The sequence below is a fragment of the Haliotis rufescens genome, unplaced genomic scaffold, assembly GCF_023055435.1.
Source record: "Haliotis rufescens isolate VD_foot unplaced genomic scaffold, xgHalRufe1.0.p SCAF_7, whole genome shotgun sequence".
Classification (NCBI taxonomy): Eukaryota; Metazoa; Mollusca; class Gastropoda; order Lepetellida; family Haliotidae; genus Haliotis; species Haliotis rufescens.
In genome coordinates, this window is record NW_025964361.1 from 45,509,094 (window position 1) to 45,533,439 (window position 24,346).

A 24,346-nucleotide genomic window follows, 5' to 3' on the forward strand; every position below is an offset into this window, starting at 1 on the left:
GAGGAGGAGGAAAACTACGATGCTGCTGCTGCTGCTGTTGATGATAATGATGAGGAGGGGGTGGGGTTGGGGAAATATTAATGGAAAGGTCACTGCGGAAAATAATTCACGTTGTTTTAAAATGATGCTGGGGACAAGACTGCCGTTGCTGCTGCTGTTGCTGCTGATGATGATGACAAGACATGTACATCGTATGCAAAGCAAACAAAGGGTCATGTCGTACCATGGTGATCTGAGTTATTTCTATTTGATAGCTTGTGACAAGAACCTAGACAGCTTTCACGGACAGACTTTTTGTTACAAAACGTTACATCCACATATAAAAATTCTTATGATAAAATCGGAAAACAACACGTTTCTTGTTTTGCATGTGTTCGCAGACTGGAACCTATTTCCAATCTAGGTCTAGACAATGTAATGACTGCCAGATGTGAAACCAGAGATTCGTTCTCGTCTTGTGGGGACTTCTGGAAATATTGAGAGACTACGTAATTACGGTAATCATTTGTGTGTGAGTGAGTGAGTGGATATGTTTATTCGTTGCTTTTAGCAAATTCCAGCAATATCACTACGTGGGAGACCCGTGAATATCCGGGGTAGAATAGGACTTCGGCAACCCATGCTTGTCGTAAGAGGCGACTAACGAGATCGGGTTGTCCGGTTCGCGGACTTGGTTGATGCCTGTCATCGTATCCCAATTGCGTGGATCGATGCTCATGATGTCAACCACTGGATTGTCTGGCCCAGACTCGATTATTTACAGTCTGCCATCATATAGTTGGAATATTGCTGAGTGCGGCGTTAAACAACAAACAAACAAACAAACTGCGTGGGACATCAGAAATGAGCAGAGAACATTGTACCAATGAAGGGAATCGAACCCGACCATTCGGTGTGACGAGCGAACGCTTTAACCACTAGACTACCCTCGCCGCGCCAGGGGTTACCATTAACTGTTAGATTCATCTACATAAAATATCTGTTATCAAACAAAGCGTGTACATTGTATAGCGACTTGAACCGAACGTTCTACGCCAGCTGACTCATCCGTGTCCAGACCTTCCCTAACACGCCTATATTCTTTAGTATACACTTCGTAACTTGAAATTTTAGCAGCTTCAGATGTTGCTTAAGATGATGTGACTTCCTGCTTCTTCACAGTCCATCTTTTTCATCATATTTTGGTTGTTTAACGCCTCTCTCAGGAATATCCATCTATAGGACAGGCTACATGGACGTGCAATCAAACAAGTCATCGAGCATGACTACCCGATCCATTTAGTCGCCTCTTACGACAAACATGGGTTCCCATTTGCGTGAATCGAGATGTCAATCACTGGATTGTCTGGCCCAGACTAGATTATTTACAGACCGCCTTTACATAGCTGGAATATTCCTGAGTGCGGCGTGAAACAAAAAAAACTAACAAACAAAAAACAACAATAAATAAATAAACATAACTTTATAAAGGAACCCTCGAGTATTGAGGAACTTTTATATTAGAGCCAGAAACAGGATGAAAATGGAATGGGGTGATTTTTGTATAAAATATATATCCTCCAGACCAACCCACCAAATCCAATTGCATTTGCATGTAGATACACAAATAGTCATCCCTTTGTATTACGTCCCAGCTGAAGCGGCGAGTTTATTTCATCCACAATAATGCCGAAATCCAGCTACTGTTTTCAAAGTGACGATATTTACATCATTTGTTGATACTGTAACAGATCCGTGATCCCGCAGCCAAAACAGCTGACAAAGTTGCAACTCCACCAGAAGAACGCTAGGCAAAGCGTCTCCGCTTACAACAGATAAAGAAAAAAAGGCGTCTGAAATTCGATGCCATATTTTTAATGAACCCGCCATTACCCCAAGATAAATTCTCGTGCCAGATTGAAAGCTGACTGTATTAAAAACATGCCACTTGAAATACATTGAGTTAACGGTTGCGGTTTGTTGCTTGAATAAACAGCCCATGCCTCGAAATTCACAAAACGATATAGCTTTGAAATACAGAATTTAAACATGTAAAGATCACGGTGTTTCCTTTGAGAAAAAAGTGTGAAAAATCCCCAGCAAAGAATTTTTACAAGCCTGATACAGCTGTCCACTCAAAATGTAGCTTTTTCTTCTATTATTTCAGTGGTTTTAAATTACATTTATATGCCTAACGACGTATGTTATGTCGATGAAATAACCGTATTTTCGTGTTTGGCACATTTATTGATATTGGAATTTTATTTTCTTAATTGTGATTACTGGTTTGGTATTTAAGGTTATATCAGTTTGATATGTTATATCAGAAGGAATATGTTGGATTGACGTTAATATATTTAATTTGCAAAAACATTCAAGTTGATATTAAATATGAACCATTAAATATGTTTTATCATATGACGACTCGTCACTCAATGTAAACGGTTGCATTTCATATGCAAATCCTTGTTCAAGGTTTAACTGTAGGTTAATGGTTGTAACGAGCAATTGTGTCTATTATAAGCTTAAATGCTAACATTTCGTCGCTGTAAAATGTTTAATGTCATTGCTGTCAAAAGTTCCACGCTCAGAAACCAAGTTCAGGGACAACGGTCAAGAGTGCTGACCATGTGCTTGAAATTATTTCCGGGGTTGTCTTTTGTTGCAAGGCCGCTCCGGCCATCAAATATTTAACCGCCCTGGTGTATTCAAATTTAGAAAGCGCGAAATTGACATAATCGAATATCTAGTGCTGGTCAAGGATATTGACCGATAACTAGCCAACTGAAATTAACATCAAACGTACACCGTGTACACATGTCCGTGTGTTCGAGCTACGGGTCTTGCTCATCGCTATTGACAGCAACAAAGGAGACCTGATTTCATTTGAAATATGAAATTGAGGCAAGTTCGCGCTCTTATGCAATATTTATTTATACTCACAATAATTTTGATTTATGAAAGACCACCGCGAATACATGTTACACATTCATCACTGACTGAAGCAAAAAGCTTTGTATGATTTCAAGAAACATGATCCTGTTTTGTGAAAATCTCGCTCGACAGCCTATTGAAAATTTGATTGATGGTTATTGACCACCAGGTCTGTCAACACAAGCTGAAAGGTCAACACACTTTTGTATGTTTGTTTTGCAAATAGTCCTATCAATAATCAGTTTTAACGTTAAAAAGACATATTCACCTTGTTACAATACACGGCTGTCTGGGGTATAGATGTTTAAAACGTTTTCTGAAAAGTAAACCGTTTTCGAGAAATTCAAAACATGTTTCTCGTCGCGCCTTTATCTCGCCCCTGTGATTACGGTAAACTCTGGTACACAGTTCACTAGCCCCTCCCCACGGGCTGCGATAATGACCCAGCAGCATTCTCTGACAGCGGGCCACGAGGAGGGGAGGGGATGGGAGGGAGGTAGCAATGCCACGTGACCAACGCTATCCTTCGGCGGCAGGGGTAGCGGTTTTCTTTGTCTCAGGACTGCAGTGAAGCGATGTAGTGGGTTGCTAGGGTTTTGACTGGGAAGCGGGACAAGGTTATTCTATGGATAACTCCAGTGACACATCCGGGGAAGCTCCGGATCTGGAAGCACGCGAGGACATGGCCTGCCAGGAAGGCATGGATGCTGGAGAGGACTTTAGCACTTTTGAAAGAAGTGAACGTGTTGTCACCAGTTCCCCCGATCTAGCAAAAGGGGGAGGGATGGATGGACAGGGAGAACTACCCATGCCACCCATTGTCCGGCAAGGTCCGGTTGCCATGGATACGGATTCGGACACCGGCACGGACAGTGATGCAATGATGGACAGGGGTGGACAAGGTACCGACGACACTACCAGCACATCTGAATCGGAAGACACACAAATGTAAGTTAAATTCTAGCTTTTTGAAATTTTGAAAACATGCTGTTACTGCGATAGTACACATTTGAAGAGGCGTTCCGGGTGGGTAACCGTCCCACAAAGCCCATTCATGAAGTCTATAAGAAGGGGCTGTTTGTGACCGGTCATCCGCACCGTCTAAGAACGTTCAACAATTAGTTCGTGCGAAATGGCCCTTTGAGGGTGAGATAATATTTACGCGTAGCACAGGCGATTATGCCAATGGGTAAATATATACTACGGGGATTATTTATACTTAATTAAGATACCGAATTACCAGATACTAAACTTTCAACAATGTAAGGGTTGATGAATACCCCGGTATTGTTGACTGTTTGTAAAGGAATACATTGGAGATTATGTTAAACCAACTAGCGTGGTATACTATGTGTGAATACTCGTGAGAATGGCGCAGGATGCAGACCAAGACGACGCTAAATGTCGCCACATTTATATGATGGTTAACTGCCGAATAACATAGTGAAGTAGACTGCGAGGTTAACATGTTAGAAATGATTCATGTTCGTTTATTTACTCCACACTACAGCTTTTGTTTGAAAGGAGACAACTTTTATACAGCATGCATTGTGTCGCTACTTGTAGGCCCCACTAAGCTACGCCTGACCCTCTTCTGTGAAATGCCCGTGAGTCCCCCCCCTTCACCTCGAGGGTAGAACCGTTGTTTTCTTGACAAAATCTGTCATCAAAAACGTTATTCAAGAGTGTTTATTCTCATAAAATATACCGTATGATGAGTAGAGTTTCGGAATTTTACAACATATTACGTGATGCAATCGCGACTTCAACTTATTTCAACCTTATAGGTAACAATGTACAACAGCAGTACATTTGGACACATTCTTAATTTCTGAATATGAAGTATTTCTTTTTGTCACAGCAGTCTTTCAAATTCAAATTATTGTGATATTCCGCCGAAATAGACGTTTTATATGTATAATGTACATCGTTAAGACTGACAGTTGTTAACGAGCGTTGAAGGGACGTTGTTGTGAAGCAACATACTGGATGACACACGTCATCACATCAGCGACAGGTGCACGCCGGTTGCCTACCCTTGTAGGCGTTTGGTGCTAATATGATCTAAATGAGATGCATTATTCAAATGACGTTATTGTTGTAAACTAGACTTAATTGTGTTCAGAACTAATAGTTATCAATAATGCACGATTTAGACGCGCAACGTTTGGTGACCAGAATAATGTTAGATTGTTAGTCGATGGTTGTATTGTTATCTCAAACGTTACAGCGTTGTTGTGATTAAACCATTCCTTTCAATTATGTAACAGATACTGATAATTAATAACAACGATTTTGAATAGGCCCACCCTTTTTCCCATAAGGTGGATTCTTATGCACAACTGTTGCAGTCAGTCTCTGCATGGTAACCCTATTTGACAGCGTTTATTGAAGAATGGCGTGGAATAATGACAACTGACTGCAATAATGGAAGGATTTGATCCTTATTTGTGCCACAGATCACATATTGTAACTATAGATGATACCTTAGACTTGCACAAGTCTCTAAGGCAGTAATTGTGGGTTTAAATCATAATGCACAAGTCTCTAAGCAAATAGTTATTAATTTAAATAATAATTTCTCGATTATGTAAATAATAAGAACAAGTTTGTCCCTGTAAGAGACTACAATCCTTACTAAATACATATCTAGACTTGCCTTTTAGAAGGATAGAATTACTACACATCCATGGACTTATCTTTCAGTACAGCCTTGAGGCAAGGCTAATGATACCACAACACTGTTCATGATATCCAACATTGTTAATCATATAGTATAACCCAACATTAAATGGTTAAATCATAATTTATATCTCAGCACCGTTTAACCTTGCTAATATCCATCAAATTTTAAAAACTACTCAACAATTTTAAATCATCTTTATTATATCAACACTGTTAAACCAGTATTGATATCACAACTCCGTTTAACAATTACTGATATCTCAACATTTATAAACCATTATTAATATCTCAGCACTGTTAAACCAGTATTGATATCTCCACTCCGTTTAACACTAAGTAATATCTCAACACTCTAAAACCATTATTATTATCTCAACACTCTTAAACCAGTTTTGATATATCAACACCGTTTAACAATAACTGATGTCTCAACAATTTTAAACCATTATTAATATCTCAGCACTGTTAAACCAGTATTGATATCTCAACTCCGTTTAACAATAACTGATGTCTCAACAATTTTAAACCACTATTGATATATCAACACTGTTAAACTAGTATTGATATCTCAACTCCGTTTAACAATTACTGATATCTCAACACCCTTAAACCATTACAGATATTCCAACGTCGTTAAACCATTACTACTATCTCAACACGGTTATATTGCTACTGTTGTCTCAACTCAACTAAACCATTACTGATACCCCAATACGGTTATAATATTACTTCTATATCGACACAGTTATAATATTACCGCTATCTCAATACTGTTATAATCCTACTGCTATCCGAACACTGTTATGTCATTACTAAGCATGTGACCCACTGTGATGAGTATGCTAACAGAGACACATGTAAATTCCACGAATCATAAAAGCCGTTGGGTTAATCGTTAGCTCCGTTGGCAGAGTGATCGCTCTTCACGGACGTCTCACAGTCGGGGTTCTACTCCCGATGTGCAGAATGCCAACCCCCGACCTGCATGACGATTAAACTGTCAAACACAACGTAAACCGCTATAACAACGGGTAACTCAGTCTGTCATACAGAACCTGAAACAAATACATTTATATCCAATACAGCCATTGCAAGTCTATCAAAGTTGGCAAGTCTAGATTACTGTTGTTTTGGGCTGAAAATGAAGAGTCTCTGGGCTCCGTTTTAATATATGTTAATAGGATAATTTTACAAGTGTTTTTCCATAAAACAATTTCGTTTCCGAGACTAGATATTAATTTACGGGTGGTTGTGTTGAAAGTTGCACGCGGGAACATCGGTCTAAGAACAAATGGCCCCTAAGTATATACATGGAGGAAAGATTATAATAAAAGTGTCATTTTCTTTTCGACTAATTTTGTAATATATAGAAATCATTACACAGGAACGACTAAAATATACTTAGATGATAAACATATTCTGTTAGACTTGGAGTATATGTGGCATTTCATTAAGTTTCTTTTTATTAAAAGGAAAACCATTACCAAAGCCAAATAAAATTGTGGATTCCCCAGACAATTTAACTGAACAAACATCGGTCCTGGTATGATCTGGGGTAAATTAGCTGGGTAGTATTGCACAAACACAACTAATCGTTTCCTAGTGCTGTGCATGGTGGTGTTTAGACCAGCCGGAAATAGACCTATTGTTGGCAGTTTGACATCGGTATTTGTCTGGGTTCATGCCCGACTGAAAGGTACTTGAATGTTGTGGTGAATCTGGTTCTGATTAGCCAGTGTTTATTGTAGTGACAGGTTTCAGATTGTGTACATCCGGGATATTAGAGGCAGAATACCCAAGCAGAGATTTTACCAATTATGACAGAAATATACTTAAATCTGAAGAAAACTAGCAGCGTTGACTGCCTTAGGAAGCGATTCAGTTAAGTTTTTAGCCAAATTAGAATTAATAAAAGGCAATACTGGGGTCCTATGTTGAAAATCGAACCAAGGTTTTGGGCAGGGAACCATCCCCTTAACCGAAACATTTATTTGGACGAACAGTTTCCATTGAGATGTTTGTCCTTAATCCGGTTCCCCCGACGACCCGTTTTAGAATTGGTCTTCAGCAACCCCTGCTGGTCGTAAGAGGCGACTAACGACGGGATCAGGTGGTTGATGCATGCCTTCTTATCCCAACTGCATAGATCGATGCTCATGTTGTCAATCACTGGATTTTCTGGTTCCGATTATTTACAGATCCCGTCAATCGCTGGAATATTGCTGAGTGTGGCGTTTAACAATACACAAACAACCAACCAAACCATTGAACGACCACCAATATACATAAAGTTCTCACGGGAGTTAAGCAGAGTGAATAGTTTGGTGGCTAAGGATGTCCAGTAAACAATGTGTTGTGAAAAAATACTTGTTCAGCTCCTTTCCCAGAAAAAATGCGTGTGTTTAAACAATAACCAACAACAGATCCTGTCTGTAACACAAGATTCGCCTTTCAGAATAAAAATGGTTGGTTGACCCCTTACGCATAAATTATTCTGAATTATGTGACCTGCAACTTTATTCCTGACAGGCGTAAAACAACATACTTTCCCCATTATGACCTGAAAAGTAGGTCGTAACAATTATTTTACAAATCATCCTGAGATCTTTAAAAAAGGTGGTTTTATTGTCTTCAATGCTCATAAGTTTTATCGAAAGTTGATAAAGTTTTAATAACACCCATACTAGTAGTCACTTGTCGCACCCCTATTCAATAAACTATTTCAAATTTCAACCAAGATATTATACACGGTGTGAACAAGCTACACTTGTGCTGTGCCATGACCTTCGACCTAACCTGTAACCCCGTCTACAAAAACCCTCCATGTCACAACCAACGCTTGTTCCCTGGATCTCTGTCTAATACCATTCGTCACCACTCGCCCCTTTCCGTAACCTGCTTGTCCCGGAATAACACGAGTTGGTCACGAATGGCTCTATTACAACACGAACAAATCGCAACTATCCAAGACATCCATTTAATACAAACATACGCAGCCTTGCAGCACATATTTTAACCCCAGCACTATATCACAGATTCTTTTAACAGTGTTATTAGCTCATAATACGTAATGACAATCTCGGATCGTCACGCGAGACTTTGGCGAGATGATGGCGACAGTCTCCGACCCTAAACCTGTGATGGGGCAGAATCTGGCCAGTGCTGCGCTTACTCTTGCATCTCATATTCCGGGATCCGTGTATCGTCGTCGGCGGGGTGTTTGGACGGCGCGTGGTTATGTCACGGACATCCGTCGGATATGATCAGGACTTGTCTGAATCAACACGAAGCCATGATGGTATTTACTGATGAGTGCTAACTTGCTTCGCCCAAGGGTCGCCAATGGATGGTCATGACCTGTTCTTAAAGGAACATCATGCGGTCTGAAAGCTTTTGGTAATTTTGAAGAATGGCTGATTTCAGCGTTTGTATTGTCAGATTCTAAACATATGAGCCATGTCAATGCATTCACGTCTAGTCAGAAATATGATAGGTTTGTGTACATGGTTTTTCGTCTTTGGGCTGTGCTTTGTAAATACGCCCGGGTAATGCATAGTCCATAATTGTGGAATATAGGCATACTACGAAACAAAAAACAATCGATCTTATGAAAAGGAAACAGATAGTTATATCAGATATCAGCAAAAGATATTAGAGGACAGAGATGTGCTGCGTAATAAAATATTTCATTTACTGTTGTACAGAATATTTTGTTTTATACAGATACACTCGGGTGTTAAGGAGCCATCAAGTCTTAATTTCAGAGTTGGAAATAGAGTTGAGAAAGGGATGAGAATGGAATGATGATGATGGGGGTGGGGGGTGGGGGTGTGTGTATTAATTATAAGCCAAACACCCCGTGTTGAATCATATTAAAATGTTAATACATGTATGTATTCGGGAATGTTATAGGTTTATGTAAACGTTTACAACAATATCACTTACTAATTTGGTGTTATCTTCCCAACAAAAGTGGTAAATTACAAAATGAACCCTCCGTACCCAGAAAGCAGCAACCGCTCTAGACTAACATCTAATCTCCAAATAAACATATCTTACAGATAAAAACAGTTGTTAAATTATCTTTAAATAAAAAATAATAAAAAGGAGTCCAGCGACTCTCTTCATTCCCGATACTGCAGTAATCTAGACTTGCCAAACATTTTAGACTTGCATGGGCTGTATAGGATATATTTGTATCAGGATTTGTATGGCAGACTACAACCGCTCTTGCTACCGCTCAACTACTGCCATTACATCTATGGCGACGTCTCCCTCCCCCCATTCATACACTATTACATGCTTGAGAGTAAAAACAGACGTATAAGGATTGACCACGCCAGATAAGCGGACAAGACTCTAAGGTCTTTTATTGGGACAACTTGTTCTTGTTATTTATATAATCTGGGAATTATGACTTAAACCAATAATCATTTCCCACGAGACTTCTACGTTCTACGGTACAGGTACCTAGCAAGTAGGTCATGAATAAATGTCATTATAACGATGAACATTCACAACTAAAAATTCCCATCTTAATCTCTTCGACATATCTTAATGCTGTCCCTAGCACGTTTCCATCTAAATGGTTAAGCACCACGTGGTCGAGTCAGAGATCAAAGTAAACTTTACGGACTCAACGCAGCTACCCTAATATTTTTACAGAAACGTAACCCGCCCCTTTAGCTATCTCTAATCTACAGCCATAAAGACACACGCCATTGAAAATCTAACCTGGGTTAAAAAACCCAGCACTTCACAAGAGTTCAGAGGAAGACATCATCTCTGTAACTTCCCTTGTTAGCCAGGACGACACGCTAATTACCCCCGTACTGATAGCTGCTCAAACAGTGCGTCTGGTTTCCAGAACAAGTAAAACTTCATCCTCAGACAGATTTGGCAGATACGCTGTTTAAGCTTAGGAAATACAAATTGATATGACACAGGTGTGGTTTGTGTTAAGGTTGTGGGCGTGGGTGGCGGTTCTCACAAAGCACTCTACATGTAATCTACCCCGTTTTAGTGTTTGTGTGTTTGTTGCTAAATCTGATATATGACGGGGACCTGTAACTAATCGAATTTCGAGAAGACTGACCAGTGACTTCATGTCCCACGCCATCAACCAAATCAGCGAGCTTGACCACTCCTCCTTTGAGTCGCCTCATTCGACCAGTAAAATGATCTATTCTAACCCGGAATCCCACGGATTGCAGCGTGCATACCTACCCGGAGACCCGCGGAGATCCGGGTTAGAATAGCTAGGTCTTCTGCAACCCATGCTTGTCGTAAGAGGCGACTATGCTTGACGTAAGAGGCGACTAACGGGATAGGTTGGTCAGGCTCGCAGATTTGTCTGAGGCATGGCATCGTATCCCAATTTCGTTGATCGATGCTCACGATATCAATCACTGGATTGACTGGTCTAGACCCGACTATTTTACAGACAGCCGACATATAGCTGCAATATTGCTGAGTGCCGCGTTGAATAATATACAAACAAACCAAACCTACCAAGCGATAGAATATTCCATGGTAAAATGCAAATTGTGACAAGGGAGAGAACTCCCGGCAGTATTGGCTGTGAAAGTGGAGTGGTTAATCAAAGAAGTCTATTTATGCTTGGCAAGTGCTAACAATAGATTAATAATATAATAAAAATAAACGATCAAAGTACAAAATATGATAGGAGTATTCCTGTTGAATTATTTAAATGCCCAACAGAATCAGATAAATACCGCAAGTGTTGGCAGTAGTAGAACTAAAAACATACATAAGTAGGAGCAATACTACTGGTAGTAAATAATAAACTAGTACGGTTCCGGAAACTGAATTTCCGGATATTTCGGTAAATTTATATAGTAATTATTTCCTTTTGAATGAAAATCGTCCGGGAACCGAGGTTTCCGGATATCTGAAGTCCGTATAAGCGGGGCATGACTGTAGTAGAAGTAGAAGTAATAACAATTAACAGTATTATGTTTGTAACTTTGTGGTATTTATATTTTATGGTTATTTTCTTTTACTAAAAGCCTAGGCAAGTCCAGATCAAACTATGGAAACAACAGAAGAGGAAAGGTTCTTTCAAAGAAAAAAAATGAAAGACATGTTTCCATTAACTAAGTGTTAGCCTACAGTTATACTACATGTGTAGATAAGAGTAAGAACAATATTAAGGATAAGGAGTTACGCCCCTTTCCTACACCACGGTGATAAACTGACGTATTCCAGGTTAATGACATTCTTTCATCACACATGTCATGCATTTTTAGCGACCTTCAGACATTACAGCTACCGGTACGTGAAACAGAAAAATAGAACAATCGACCTGAAAGGAATACACTTTCATCGTACAGTGTCCTTTTGTATTCTCTTTTGATGCCATCACGCAAAGCGCATATTAACATATTGAATAATAAGGAAATAACAATAAATGTCAAATAAATTACACACCCAGTAAGCCATACCTGTAAACCATACACGTTGGCCTTATCAGTCGTGACGGCTAAGTGTAGTGTTTACACACAATGTAGGGTTGATTTCGATCGCGTCCTTAGCCGCTGTTGTGGTGTTAGTTCCGGATGAATGTTCAGAAGTCTCGGGGTGATTGTTAAGATATTCTAACCCTTGTAGATCGACGGATAAACACCTGTTATGTAGCAACACGCAAACACATATTATTTACAGTGGTATGTATATCGTGTATATCTTCTAGGTACATTTGTACTTTTAAAACAGTTGTCTTTTGTTTAACGTTATTTGATATATTTGTGTTCTTCTGTTATTTCGCTCGTGACAGTGGGTCAATAACGCCGCTCAATGTACTACCACTTGACTGTGTGTCAGTGAAACCCCGACGATGTCGGGTGTTGCTCATGCTATCGACCACCACCACCACTACTACTACTACTACTACTACTGCTACCGTTTCTACTACTACTACTACCCCCGCCACCACCACCACCACCACCACCACTACTACTACTACTGCTACCGTTTCTACTACTACTACTACTACCGTTTCTACTACTACTACTACTACTACTACTACTACCGTTTCTACTACTACTACTACTACTACTACTACTACCACTACTACTACTACTACCACCACCACTACTACTACTACTACTGCTACTACCGTTTCTACTACTACTACTACTACTATCGTTTCTACTACTACTACTACTACTACTATTACTCATGCTACTACCACTGCCACAAATACTACTTCTACTACTTCTACTAGTACTACTACTACTACTACTACTTCTACTACTACTACTACTTCTACCACTGCCACTACTACTGCGACACGTGTAGCCGAATGGTCTGAGGCTTCACAATCATGTGCAGAGTTGTATCAGCTGTTCTCTAGTTGTCTTCACATCTTTAGTCCACACCCTTGCTTTGCACCAAACTGGTAAACGTATAGACCGTGGCACTTTGGGCGTTACTACAACATCAAGCGTACACGTCTTGATGGAAATGTAATACTCACTCAAACGTTTTTTCTCAAATATTTTACCTCACATTAATATATTTTTTCAATCTTTTCACCATTTTTATAACGTTAATGTGATGAGTTCTATACTAAGTATATAAAAATAATATTTCCTTGTCTAAGCTTAGCGTTAAGCTGGAGATGAGGAAAGTGAAGCAGATGTATTTGGATACTGTTGCACAGAAGCCACCCACGTTTATAACGCACAAAGAAGTCTAAGTTTTTGCCTAGATTGTAATACAACCTGGACTGCAGATAAAACGAGACCTTATTCGGAAGTCGTGCCGAATGTTGTGCATGACACTGGCGCCCCACCCAGATACACGCCCAGATGGGCCCTATATCAGTCTCCCATCTACACAAGTATTATAAGGAAAAACAAATATAACCAAATCCCATTGCCTTTGTGGTGAGATTCAGTCTGTTTCCAGTGCATATTTAGCCTTGCTCTAAGGCTGTACTGAATGATAAGTACATGGGTGTATAGTAATGCTAACCTTATAACAGGCAAGTCTAGATAAGCGGACAATACTAAGGACGCCAGTCTCTTATAGGGGGAACTTGTTCTTGTTATTTATATAATCTAGAAATGATGATTTAAACAAATAATGTCTGCCTTAAAGACTTGTGCAAGTCTAATGCATATTATTCAGGGCAATGCAAAAGTATAATTCATATCAACTTGGGAGTTAAAGTTACAAGTTACAATGAGGGCTCTGTGCTGCCCCATCTGCGTTTTAACCCAGCTGTCACCATCAGTAAGTGTACATTGCATTTCATGACTGACGCATTACTAGAGCAGTAACAACACTTTCATCACGTCAGCACAACCTGCATCATGTCAGTAGCAGGGGAAGTGACAGTTGACGGGGCTGGTGTCCATTACAAGACAAGTACACGTTAGACCGTTATCACTTTCACTGGCATGACTTGGCCCCCAGGGCATGGAAACCGCCCACCGCCCGCCGTCTTGCTTCTTTTCGTTCCCGTTTGGCGGCCAAGTCTCTCATACAGACCTTGAAACAAATATATTTCCGAAGAACCCCAAGAAAGTACGGAAGCCTTTTAGGGCCATTTGGTTTTTGGTGTTTTTCTTTCGATACTATCTTCAAATTTCAAGATTCTAAAATGAAATTTCAAGAAATTTCAAGATACAGAAGTAGAAATTTCAAGATATTAAGTTGAAATTTCAAGATACTAAGTTGAAATTTCAAGATAAAAAGTTGAAATTTCAAGATAATAAGTTAACATCCTAAGACAGATGTAAAAATACGTGAATAAGTGAATCATCTTGAAATATCAAGATCCTACGGAAGTGTTTTAGGGCCATTTGTTTTTTACATTTTTTTTCGATACTATCTTGAAATTTTACGATACTAACTAAAGTTGAAATTTCAAGATACTATCTTGAAATTTCAACTTCTATATCTTGAAATTTCAACTTAGTATCTTGAAATTTCAAGATAGTATCGAAAAAAATAAAAAAGCAAATGGCCCTAAAAGGCTTTCGTGAGAAAGACTTATTTCAGATTTATTTAGTGTGAAAATTAAGAGTTTGTCCGTCCTTTTTATGATATTTTTACAAGATAATTTAACCACAAGTCTTTAGAATATATTATCGTTTCAGACTTAACGTTTGTCAATCAGAGGCCTTGACAGAGAGATGATAAGTTTTGATGAAGGAAGTGCGTGGATGATTCAATGTACTAACCAGCGGCTAGACAAGAAAACAAAACAAATATAGGTAGACAAACAATTACAATATGTCTTCCGCTATACTGTCACATCACCGTCAGCACAGTGTAACCAAATCCCCCCAGCATCCACCTTTCTGCCAGAGCCCTTTATTACTGCCGTGTAGAGTGACCGTAATTAACTTGGCCAGCATCCGACAAGTCCGATGCTTTGATTGACGGTAATCTGTGTTTGGACAGTTTCGGCAGATGGCGCTCGGCACCTACATTTCATCAAAACCCAATTTATACAATCTGATGACCTATATACATCCATCAGGTGTGCGCTGGGGAATCAAGGGGGACACATTTTGGAAACACGGTGATTAAGGTGAGCTAATGAGGGGGTACTTATTAACAGGTCATTTAGGCGCATGCGTATGGGAAGGCGATGATAGCTGTTGATGTAGACGGCGACAGCAAGAGGTGAGGTGAAATGGGGTTTAGCATCACGTTCAACATTACTGCACTTGTTTAGCGACGTGTATTCACGTTTGTGACGCTGCATGTACTACTCCTTATACCGGGACGATCAGTCCTTGTTTTATCTCATACGCAAGGCAGGGTAACAACAATTACCATCTTTTAACGTATTTTGGTATGACGCGGACAGGAGGTCGAGATATCCTGAACAAATAGTAGTACTCAAGCGAGTGAGTGAATGTTATCATCGATGTTCCAGTTAAATATAACGACAGCCTGTCAATAATCGGCCCTCTTTTCACGACCGATAGTTCGACACGACGTTTTTACCCGTAAAAACACAGAAACGAACAAGCCCGCTTCTGTTTATAAGCTTGTTGTGCGCTATAAATACACATATAACACGTTGCTTAATAGCAGACAATAATTCTCTGGGTTGGTCAATATTCGATAAGATTCATATTATTAAGGTGATAATAGTTGTGAGAAATGAGTATCACAACTGACACCGGAAGTGCCCCGACCACCATGACACGGAATACACAGTTTGCCCATCAATCTAGATCTTAACCACGTGTGAAAACTTGCTGTCAAACTGCTCTTGGCTTTATCATTTATCGTTTACATTCATCATTTCCTTTTCAGGTCACGGGATAAACATGAAAACCACGACTAAAACACCATTAACCCATATATTGCACGAATTCGGAACAGTAAAATACACGTTCATCGTTTTCAGATGGTCTTCAGTTTCATACTACTTACCTGACACCCATCTATGGTTTGACTGTATCCGCCTTCAAACGTCCAGTGCGATTGGCGGTATATGAACATAACATAGGTTGTATGAGATTTGGGATTTTTCCATCTTTCGTTATCTGATAGTGTTTCGTATATGTATATTGGAATGTTGTAAATGGTCTGTATGAGATCCTATCGTGTTTCTCCATTAGACGTCCGGTTATATCAATTACAGTGTTTAATGTTTTGTATGAGAAAGCAATCATTGTTAAAACATACCTCTGTAAACAACATTATACAATAATTGGACGTAGCAGTGCGTCGAGCGGATTGTAATTTTGTATTCTGTGATATGTAGACGACGCCTTTGTTAATACACATTTGTTGTTCTTGCAACAACTGTTGTTTGTTTGGTTGTTCTTTAACGCCGCACTCGGTAATATTCCAGCTGTATGACGGCGGTCTGTATATATAACCGAGTCTGGATCAGACAATCCAGTGATTGACATCATGATCTACGTAATTTGGATTCGATGACATGCATCAACCAAGTCGGCGAGCCTGACCACCCGATCTCGTCACTCGCCTCTTTCGACAAGCATAGTAGCCTCTTACGGCAAGCATAGTAGCCTCTTACGACAAGCATGGGTTGCTGAAGACCTATTCTACCCCGGACCATCACGGGTCGCTTTAACTACTCCTGCTGTCAACACAGGGACTGTTGTTGCTGCTACAAGTACTGCTGTTGTCATCACAGCTACTACCTTTGCTACTGCTACTGTCACCACGGCTACTAGTTGCTGATTGCCCACTGTTACTGCGTGTACTGCTGACATTACTATAATGCTCATTCTATAATTAGTTTTACTACTACATGTACTGCTGCTGCAACTACTACTGTTGCTGTTACTACTACTACTACTACTACTCCTCCTACTACTACTACTACTACTACTACTCCTACTATTACTACTCCTGCTACCACCACAGCTACTACTTCTGCTGCTGCTACTACTATTACAACTACTGTTACCACTGCTACTGCTAATGGAGCTACTACTACTACTACTACTACTACTACTACTTCTACAACTGCTACTACTACCATACTGTTATTTCTACCACTGCTACTATTCTGCTGTCGTTACTACTGCAGCTACAACAACAACAACTACTACTACTACTACTTCTACTACTACTACTACTTCTACAACTGCTACTACTACCATACTGTTATTTCTACCACTGCTACTATTCTGCTGTCGTTACTACTGCAGCTACAACAACAACTACTACTACTACTACTACTACTACTACTACATCTTCATACGTTATCAAGCATCGCCGTCATCAGCAGTGACAGTGACCTATTACAGTATAAGGGAATGCATCAAGCACGGAACAACACCCACACAAGCACCGCTGGCAGTTACTGCCATCTTTCAGGAACACTACTCAGCTCCCCGCCACATGACGGATGTCAGTGATAGGCACCACTGATAGGCACAGGAAACATGGCTTTGCGTGGCTACTTAAATGTTCATAATGTCATCAGAGCTCGTTGAACCTATCGTCTAAAACATAAACTGATAATAAACTTGATATAAAAAGTATTTATGATGTACCATTTTTGATTTTTTTATATATTTTAACTCATGAATATTTGACACGCAGATGAACCCCACTGCTTCTAAAGCGTATGTTTGATTTTTATCGTGAACGTTTGATATATGCCGAGTTTTCGTGCAAGGGTAGATTATTTTTTTAAATACCAGAAATGGGATTTTAAAAAAGCAATGCAAAACAAATTCGCGTACTTGTTAAAAGCAGCCCATGAAAATCAGATTGAATGATGTCCGTAAACGTCCATGAGAGGTATTTCTGTAAGTGTTTAGACGATTGTCATCAGCTGAGGGACGGACATAATATGTTGTAGTCACACGCCTTTGTATATTTCAAGAAATCGACAACACTGATCGGCTGACTATTGCATGACTCCGTGACTGATATCGAGGTCTTTGCTTCAGCACTGTGTTTACTGTAGGGTTATCATAAAATCGGGAATAATTTTCTCACGAAACGAACTTAGCGGTGTCTCACTATTTTCATACGTCTCGGGTTCCAATAAGGTGTCAAATAGAGGATGGTTTTGGAATCAAGGGTTTAAAAATAGAACTTAACCGAGCAGAAAAATAAACGGAACGAGGTGTAAAAACAAACCGAGCGAACTTCTGTTTTTCTCAGTACTTGGTCTCAACATTTATGGCTCATTAATATAAGGGTCAGTGGACGAGAGGAATGATGTACAGTCCGACCTCGATGGGATAGAACTCCACACAGCCAGACGCACCTGTGCTCTGGGGGCGTCACACTGGCATCCAAGTGGTTATGCTGACAGGGTCGTCAAATCCGGATATTACCAGACTAACACTTAGAAACAAACAACTCCCTTTAAATTGAAAAGAAGCCTCGGGGAGATGGGAGATTCAGAACCTGAACCTGAGGAAAATCTAGACTTGCTTCATTTATATACCATTACAGTAAAGGCTGGTCGGAAGGGAAAATAATTTGGTTCAGAGACTGTGAGACAGACTAGATATTATGAACACCGAGGGTTAAGCATCAGTTGGTTATATATGAACTTCGTTCTTTTTTCGTTTCGCGGGAAAGATCGCAAGCCAACAGCTAGGCAAGTTATCAAGGTCAAACTCATTCGTGACCATCTCGTGTCATTCCGGGACAAGCCGAATAGCGACTCGTGCCCCTCTCACGGCCATTTTTGCGACCGGGTTCCGTCTTAGCGCAAACGGGCATACCTAAAACAATTGTCAACTCGTTGCGTAATGGTTCACATATATTTTCCCATATATTATATATATTTTAGATGCAGTTTAACGCACATCGGCACATGCGGGATTTTACAGTATGATTGACCACATTTAACTGTGTCTTTGGTATATTTTTAGATGTAAGACGTATGATAAATTAAAAATTGTTTCTGAGGGATTCTTTGACGAAGAACTTGAAATCATACGCGCATTCTGATTGGTTTGTCGTATTTTCGCACATAACATTCGTCGATAGGGGGACGAGTCTTCTTGCAGGTTACGGAAAGGGGCGAGTGGTGACGAATGGGTCAAACTAAGGAAAGTCGAGCCAACAACGGGTGTAACGAATTCCCGGGGTTCCTCAATATCAGTTCGAAAGTCTGATGTTTGATGTTCACATCAACTGTAGCATTTTTACTTAAGGCGGTTAGAAAAGGTTTCGTTATAGATGAGTGTTCGTGATATCCGATTTCCTTAAAGCGGAGTTTACTTTATGGAAATATACCATCATTATTTAATGTGTTTTAAAGCTTAAAGCTAAAAATGAGTTTTAATTTTAGTTTGTTTGTTTTTGTTTGTTTGTTGTTGAACGCCGCATTCAGCAATATTTTAGCTGTATGGCGGCGGTCTGTAAATAGTCGAGTCTGGACCAGACAATCCAGTGACTGACAGCATGAGCATCGATCTAGGCAATTGGGATCGATGACATGCATCAACCAAGTCAGCGAGCCTGATCACCCGATCCCGTTAGTCGCCTCTTACAACAAGCATAGTCGCCTTTTCGAATAGTGGCGCATGTTTTCAGTCACTGGCTTGTTGGGCTCAGACTGGATTATTTGCATGTTGCCTTTGTACAGCTGGAATACTGCTCACTGCGGCAATAAACAACATTGACTCACATATTTGAACTTTTGCTGACCACGGATAAAGAAACATATCTCGAACACTATTTCAAAGAGTAAACAGAAGCCGGCTAAACTGTTAAAGAAACGGTCTTCATAGTTTCAACAAGGAGCAGTGGGATAGTCTAGTGGTTAAAGTATTCACTCGTTACGTCGGAGACCCGGGTTCGATTCCCACATGGGTATAATGTGTGAAGCCCATATCTGGTGTCCCCCGTCGTGATATTGCTGGAATACTACCAAAGGCGGCGTTAAACAATACTCACTCACTTAAAGAAGGAGCAGTAGGATAGTCTAGTGGTTAAAGCATTCGCTCGTTACGCCGAAGACCTCGGTTTGATTCCCACATGGGTATAATGTGTGAAGCCCATTTCTGGTGTCCCCCGCAGTGATATTGCTGGAATACTGCTTAAAGAGGCGTAAAACCATACTCCCTCACTCACTCATGGTTTGAACGAAGCCTTGTAAGAATGTGCTGCCTATTGTTCACGAACGACCTTGACATAACAGGAGCATGTTCTCTAGACTCCCTCCCAATGAGGAGGACAAGTGTTGTATGACGACCAGTCAAGTATAAGTTACTAGAGATAAGAGCGTCAACGTGCCTTCACGCGGGCTGAATACGTAAGCCGGGTCGACCAGTTGACATATAAATTGCACATATACAGCTTTGTTGACATGCCGGAGTGTTCCAACAAGCAGGTTTTGTGCTAGAGGTTGTGGCCGGATCTCTAATTAGTTATTACCTGCCGGCGGAGGCGTACCTGGGCTTTGGATCTTGGTGAATATTTATGAACATTTCTGTCGCTGGCGTTCGAAGGAAGGTATATACTTGACTTACCTATATTATGTATGTTAGTACGTGTTTATGTCCGTGGTAATTTAGCTGACTTTGCGTTACAGGAGAGGTGGACAGTTATGTCTAGGTAAATTGCGTTCACGGTGGCTTTCCAAAGTTGATTTTATGATGGAATTTTATTGAAAGTTGTGAGGTGGACAGTTATGTCTGGGTAAATTGCGTTCACGGTGGCTTTCCAAAGTTGATTTTATGATGGGATTTTATTGAAAGTTTTGAGGTGGAAAGTTATGTTTGGGTAAATTGCGTTCACGTTGGCTTTCCAAAGTTGATTTTATGATGGGATTTTATTGAAAGTTTTGAGGTGGAAAGTTATGTTTGGGTAAATTGCGTTCACGGTGGCTTTCCAAAGTTGATTTTATGATGGGATTTTATTGAAAGTTTTGAGGTGGAAAGTTATGTTTGGGTAAATTGCGTTCACGTTGGCTTTCCAAAGTTGATTTTATGATGGAATTTTATTGAAAGTTGTGAGGTGGACAGTTATGTCTGGGTAAATTGCGTTCACGTTGGCTTTCCAAAGTTGATTTTATGATGGGATTTTATTGAAATGTTACTGTTAGAGACACGTAACGTACATGTTTCTGAAGAGTCTAGCCTATGTTGATTATTTCGATTTGGTCTGGATAGATGTTGCAATGTGAGTATGCATGATTCTATTTATTTTTATGCTTGGATCAGGATTGTATTTTATATATTATCTATTTTGCTTAGTCGATTTTGTGAAGAAATTGCAAGTCAGCAAATATAATGTAAAAAGCCAACGATTAACTGCCCAAACAGATTCCATTGGGCGTAAAAAGCAAAATCGTGGTGACAAATATATGAATGCATCACTGAAATCTGGTAATGACACCAGGTGTTCGCGAACATGATGAACATGTCTTGTTTTACCGGTACCCCCCACCATTCTCCCATTTTGCGTAAAAGGTAAATATTTGTTTGTTTTCTAAAGCTGCAGTGCGGTATTCCTGCCAAACGACACACTAGTCTCCCAATAAATAGCCACCGCCAATTACCAGCAGTGTGTTTTTGTTCACATTTATTCCTTTTAGGAGGCAGTGTAAATAGGAAATACCAACACTACCTCCCAATCACTTAGCCCACCTACCCCTAAAGCACCCACTATCACACCCAACAATCATAAAATGAACACTCGTGTATTTTCTTTCCAGCTGGGTGCCCGTAGGCCGCCAGCACAGTAGTGGACAATCGGGTTCGGAGTCTCTGGAGAGGTACTCAGCCAAAAGCTCCACCCCCGGGGAGAACTCTCTGGATCGCCCCTGCCCCCGCCGCCCTGTCCCCTATTACGCTACGATGAGCAATGGGGGTACATTAGGAGCAGATTCACGGTCGAGTGGCGAGGGAGGGAGGACCTACCATGCTCCCTTTGTCAATAACCTCCAGCCTAACCTGCCCCGCAGGATCAACATTATGAGAGAGGAGAGACAAGGCATCACTGTGAACATGGCAAGCGAGGCACCTAGCTTCTCCCACTCGCTACCTAATGGGGATTCAGGTGAGTAGATGTCTTGTGGGCATATTGTGTTCATTTCAGTGACATGCTTTTAATATCATGTGCGTCATACCTCATATTCATATTGCCCTATGCCCCAAAATTTTCTGTGGTGATGTACATTTCATGCAAAATGCAAAACAGAGTATTACGCTTACGCTCATCTGAATGGTATTCGTTTCAGGAGAATGTCTCATGTTATTGATATGTGGTACACACATGAAGCAGTGCTTTTGTTCGTGTGTCCCGAGATTAACCGCAGTAAAACAGGTCTTCAGCAACCCATGATTGCCATAAAAGGCGACTATGCTTGTCGTAAGAGGCGACGAACGGGATCGGGTGGTCAGGCTCGCAGACCTGGTTTATGCATGACATCGTATCCAAATTGCGTTGAGCGATGCTCATGATGTCAGTCACTGTATTGTGTGGTCCAGACCCGGTTATTTACAGATCGCCGTCATATATCTGGAATATTAGTGAGTGCGGCCTTAAACAAAAAGCAAACAAAATCCTGTTCTTCTTGATCACTTGTTTTTTTATCAAGCATTTCGTAAATTAAGTTGGTTAACGATATTGATTTCAGTGACATACATTTCCTGCGAATATTCATCAATAATTACATCGAACATTGTTTATATTCATAATGTATAGTTTATATGCAATGTTATGTATAGTGTATTGCCATGTATCTATAACGTGCAGGTTGGGATAAGAGGTAGTACATTAATGCATCTGGTAGGCAGTGACAGAGACAGCAGAGAGGGTACACAATTTAGCATGGACATACTGCTTCCTTCTGAATTTAAAATTGGTCAGATGTATCATACAGTATCATACACAGGTGGCCCAGTCGTCTAAGGCGCCGCGATTCGCTGTGCAGAGTTGCGTCCCTTGGGCACGCCAGAAACCTAGGGTTATGGGTTCGAATCCCGGTTCGGCCCGATTATGTTTCTAGGTTTGTCAGCACCATACCTGTGCTTGTGGGTTTCACCGAAGTGGTAAACGTCTGAGACCTGCATCACTTCGGGCTTTCCTCCCATATTAAGCTAACACGCCGTGATATAACTGGAATACTGTTAAAAGCGGCGTTAAACCCAACTCACTCACTCACTCATACAGTATGCTGGTTATATAGTATGTATTTGGTTTTCATCAGGTTGAACTCAAAGTCAAAATTAGTATATTTGTGTACAAGCCTTTGGCCCATATACACGAAATGCAATGCCAATAGTACAATGTGAAACACATTACATGGATTTTACGACGTCATGTCTTTTTTGTATGCATAATATACATAATATTGTAGACGTTTTAGGGAATCATCCTGAGTTGTACACAACAATGTTTTAAATTTATTTATAGATGGAAATTCCCAATGCAATTCTGGCAAATAAACTTTACGTAGTTCAATAAAATGTTTACAGATCAATACGAAATGATATTCATCCTCAACTCCGTATGTGAGCATTTTATTTGCGCAGCTATATTTGGTGACAAATCCTACGAAAATTGTATAATATCTTGGCGGCTACCGCAACAGTAGATGATGATGATGATGATGATGATGATGATTATTATAGTGGAATCAGTAGGTGTTGGTGTCAATAGGAGGAGACTAACATCTTGTCTCTGAAATAAACATATCGTACAGACAAAAAGTTGTTACATTATCTCAATAAAAATATAATAAAAAGGAGCCCAGCAACTCACTTCATTTTCAGATACAGTAAACTACGGTTATAACGAACTCAAAGGGACTACTATTTTAGTTCGTTATAACTGTAGTTGGTTATAAGCATATATACAGCATAACTACAGCACATAGTCGGGACTAAAAACTAAGTTCGTTATATCCGCCAGTTCGTTATAAGCGTGTTCGTTATAACCGTAGTTTTACTGTACTGCAGTAAGCTAGACTTGCCAAACATTATAGACTTGCATAGGCTGTATTTGATATATTTGTATCAGGGTCTGTTAGACAGACTATCAATAGGGACTACAGTCCCAGTAGCCTTTGACAGTGACAGTAGTAGCCGTGATAGCTGTAACATCAACTGTTGGTGTCCATGTCTGTTACAATGGTTGTTGGCAGTGATAGCTGTAACACCAACAACAGTTTTGATAGCTGTAACTATAACGGTTAGCACTGACATGTGTTACAATAACAGAAGCGGCTTTAGATAGCTGTAACAGAAGCAGTCAAAAGTGATATCTGTAACATGAACTGTTATTATTAATACCTGCAACAACC

The 24,346-nt window shown here is 40.1% G+C and overlaps 1 protein-coding gene across 2 annotated transcripts in view; it reads left to right on the plus strand.

The window, feature by feature from the left end:
- The first annotated feature begins 3,404 nt into the window (after positions 1 to 3,404).
- The window catches only part of LOC124143652 (proton channel OtopLc-like), a 53,403-nt gene continuing 32,461 nt past the window's right edge, over positions 3,405 to 24,346 (plus strand). Inside the window, exons 1-2 of one of the 2 annotated variants that reach the window (XM_048387954.1) lie at positions 3,405 to 3,861; positions 21,755 to 22,098. In XM_048387954.1, the coding sequence (XP_048243911.1) occupies positions 3,539 to 3,861; positions 21,755 to 22,098 (667 nt within the window). In that variant the 5' untranslated portion in view covers positions 3,405 to 3,538. Of the gene's footprint in view, positions 3,862 to 20,390; positions 20,551 to 21,754; positions 22,099 to 24,346 lie in introns of those variants that run through there. The other variant, XM_048387955.1, reaches the window with a different exon arrangement.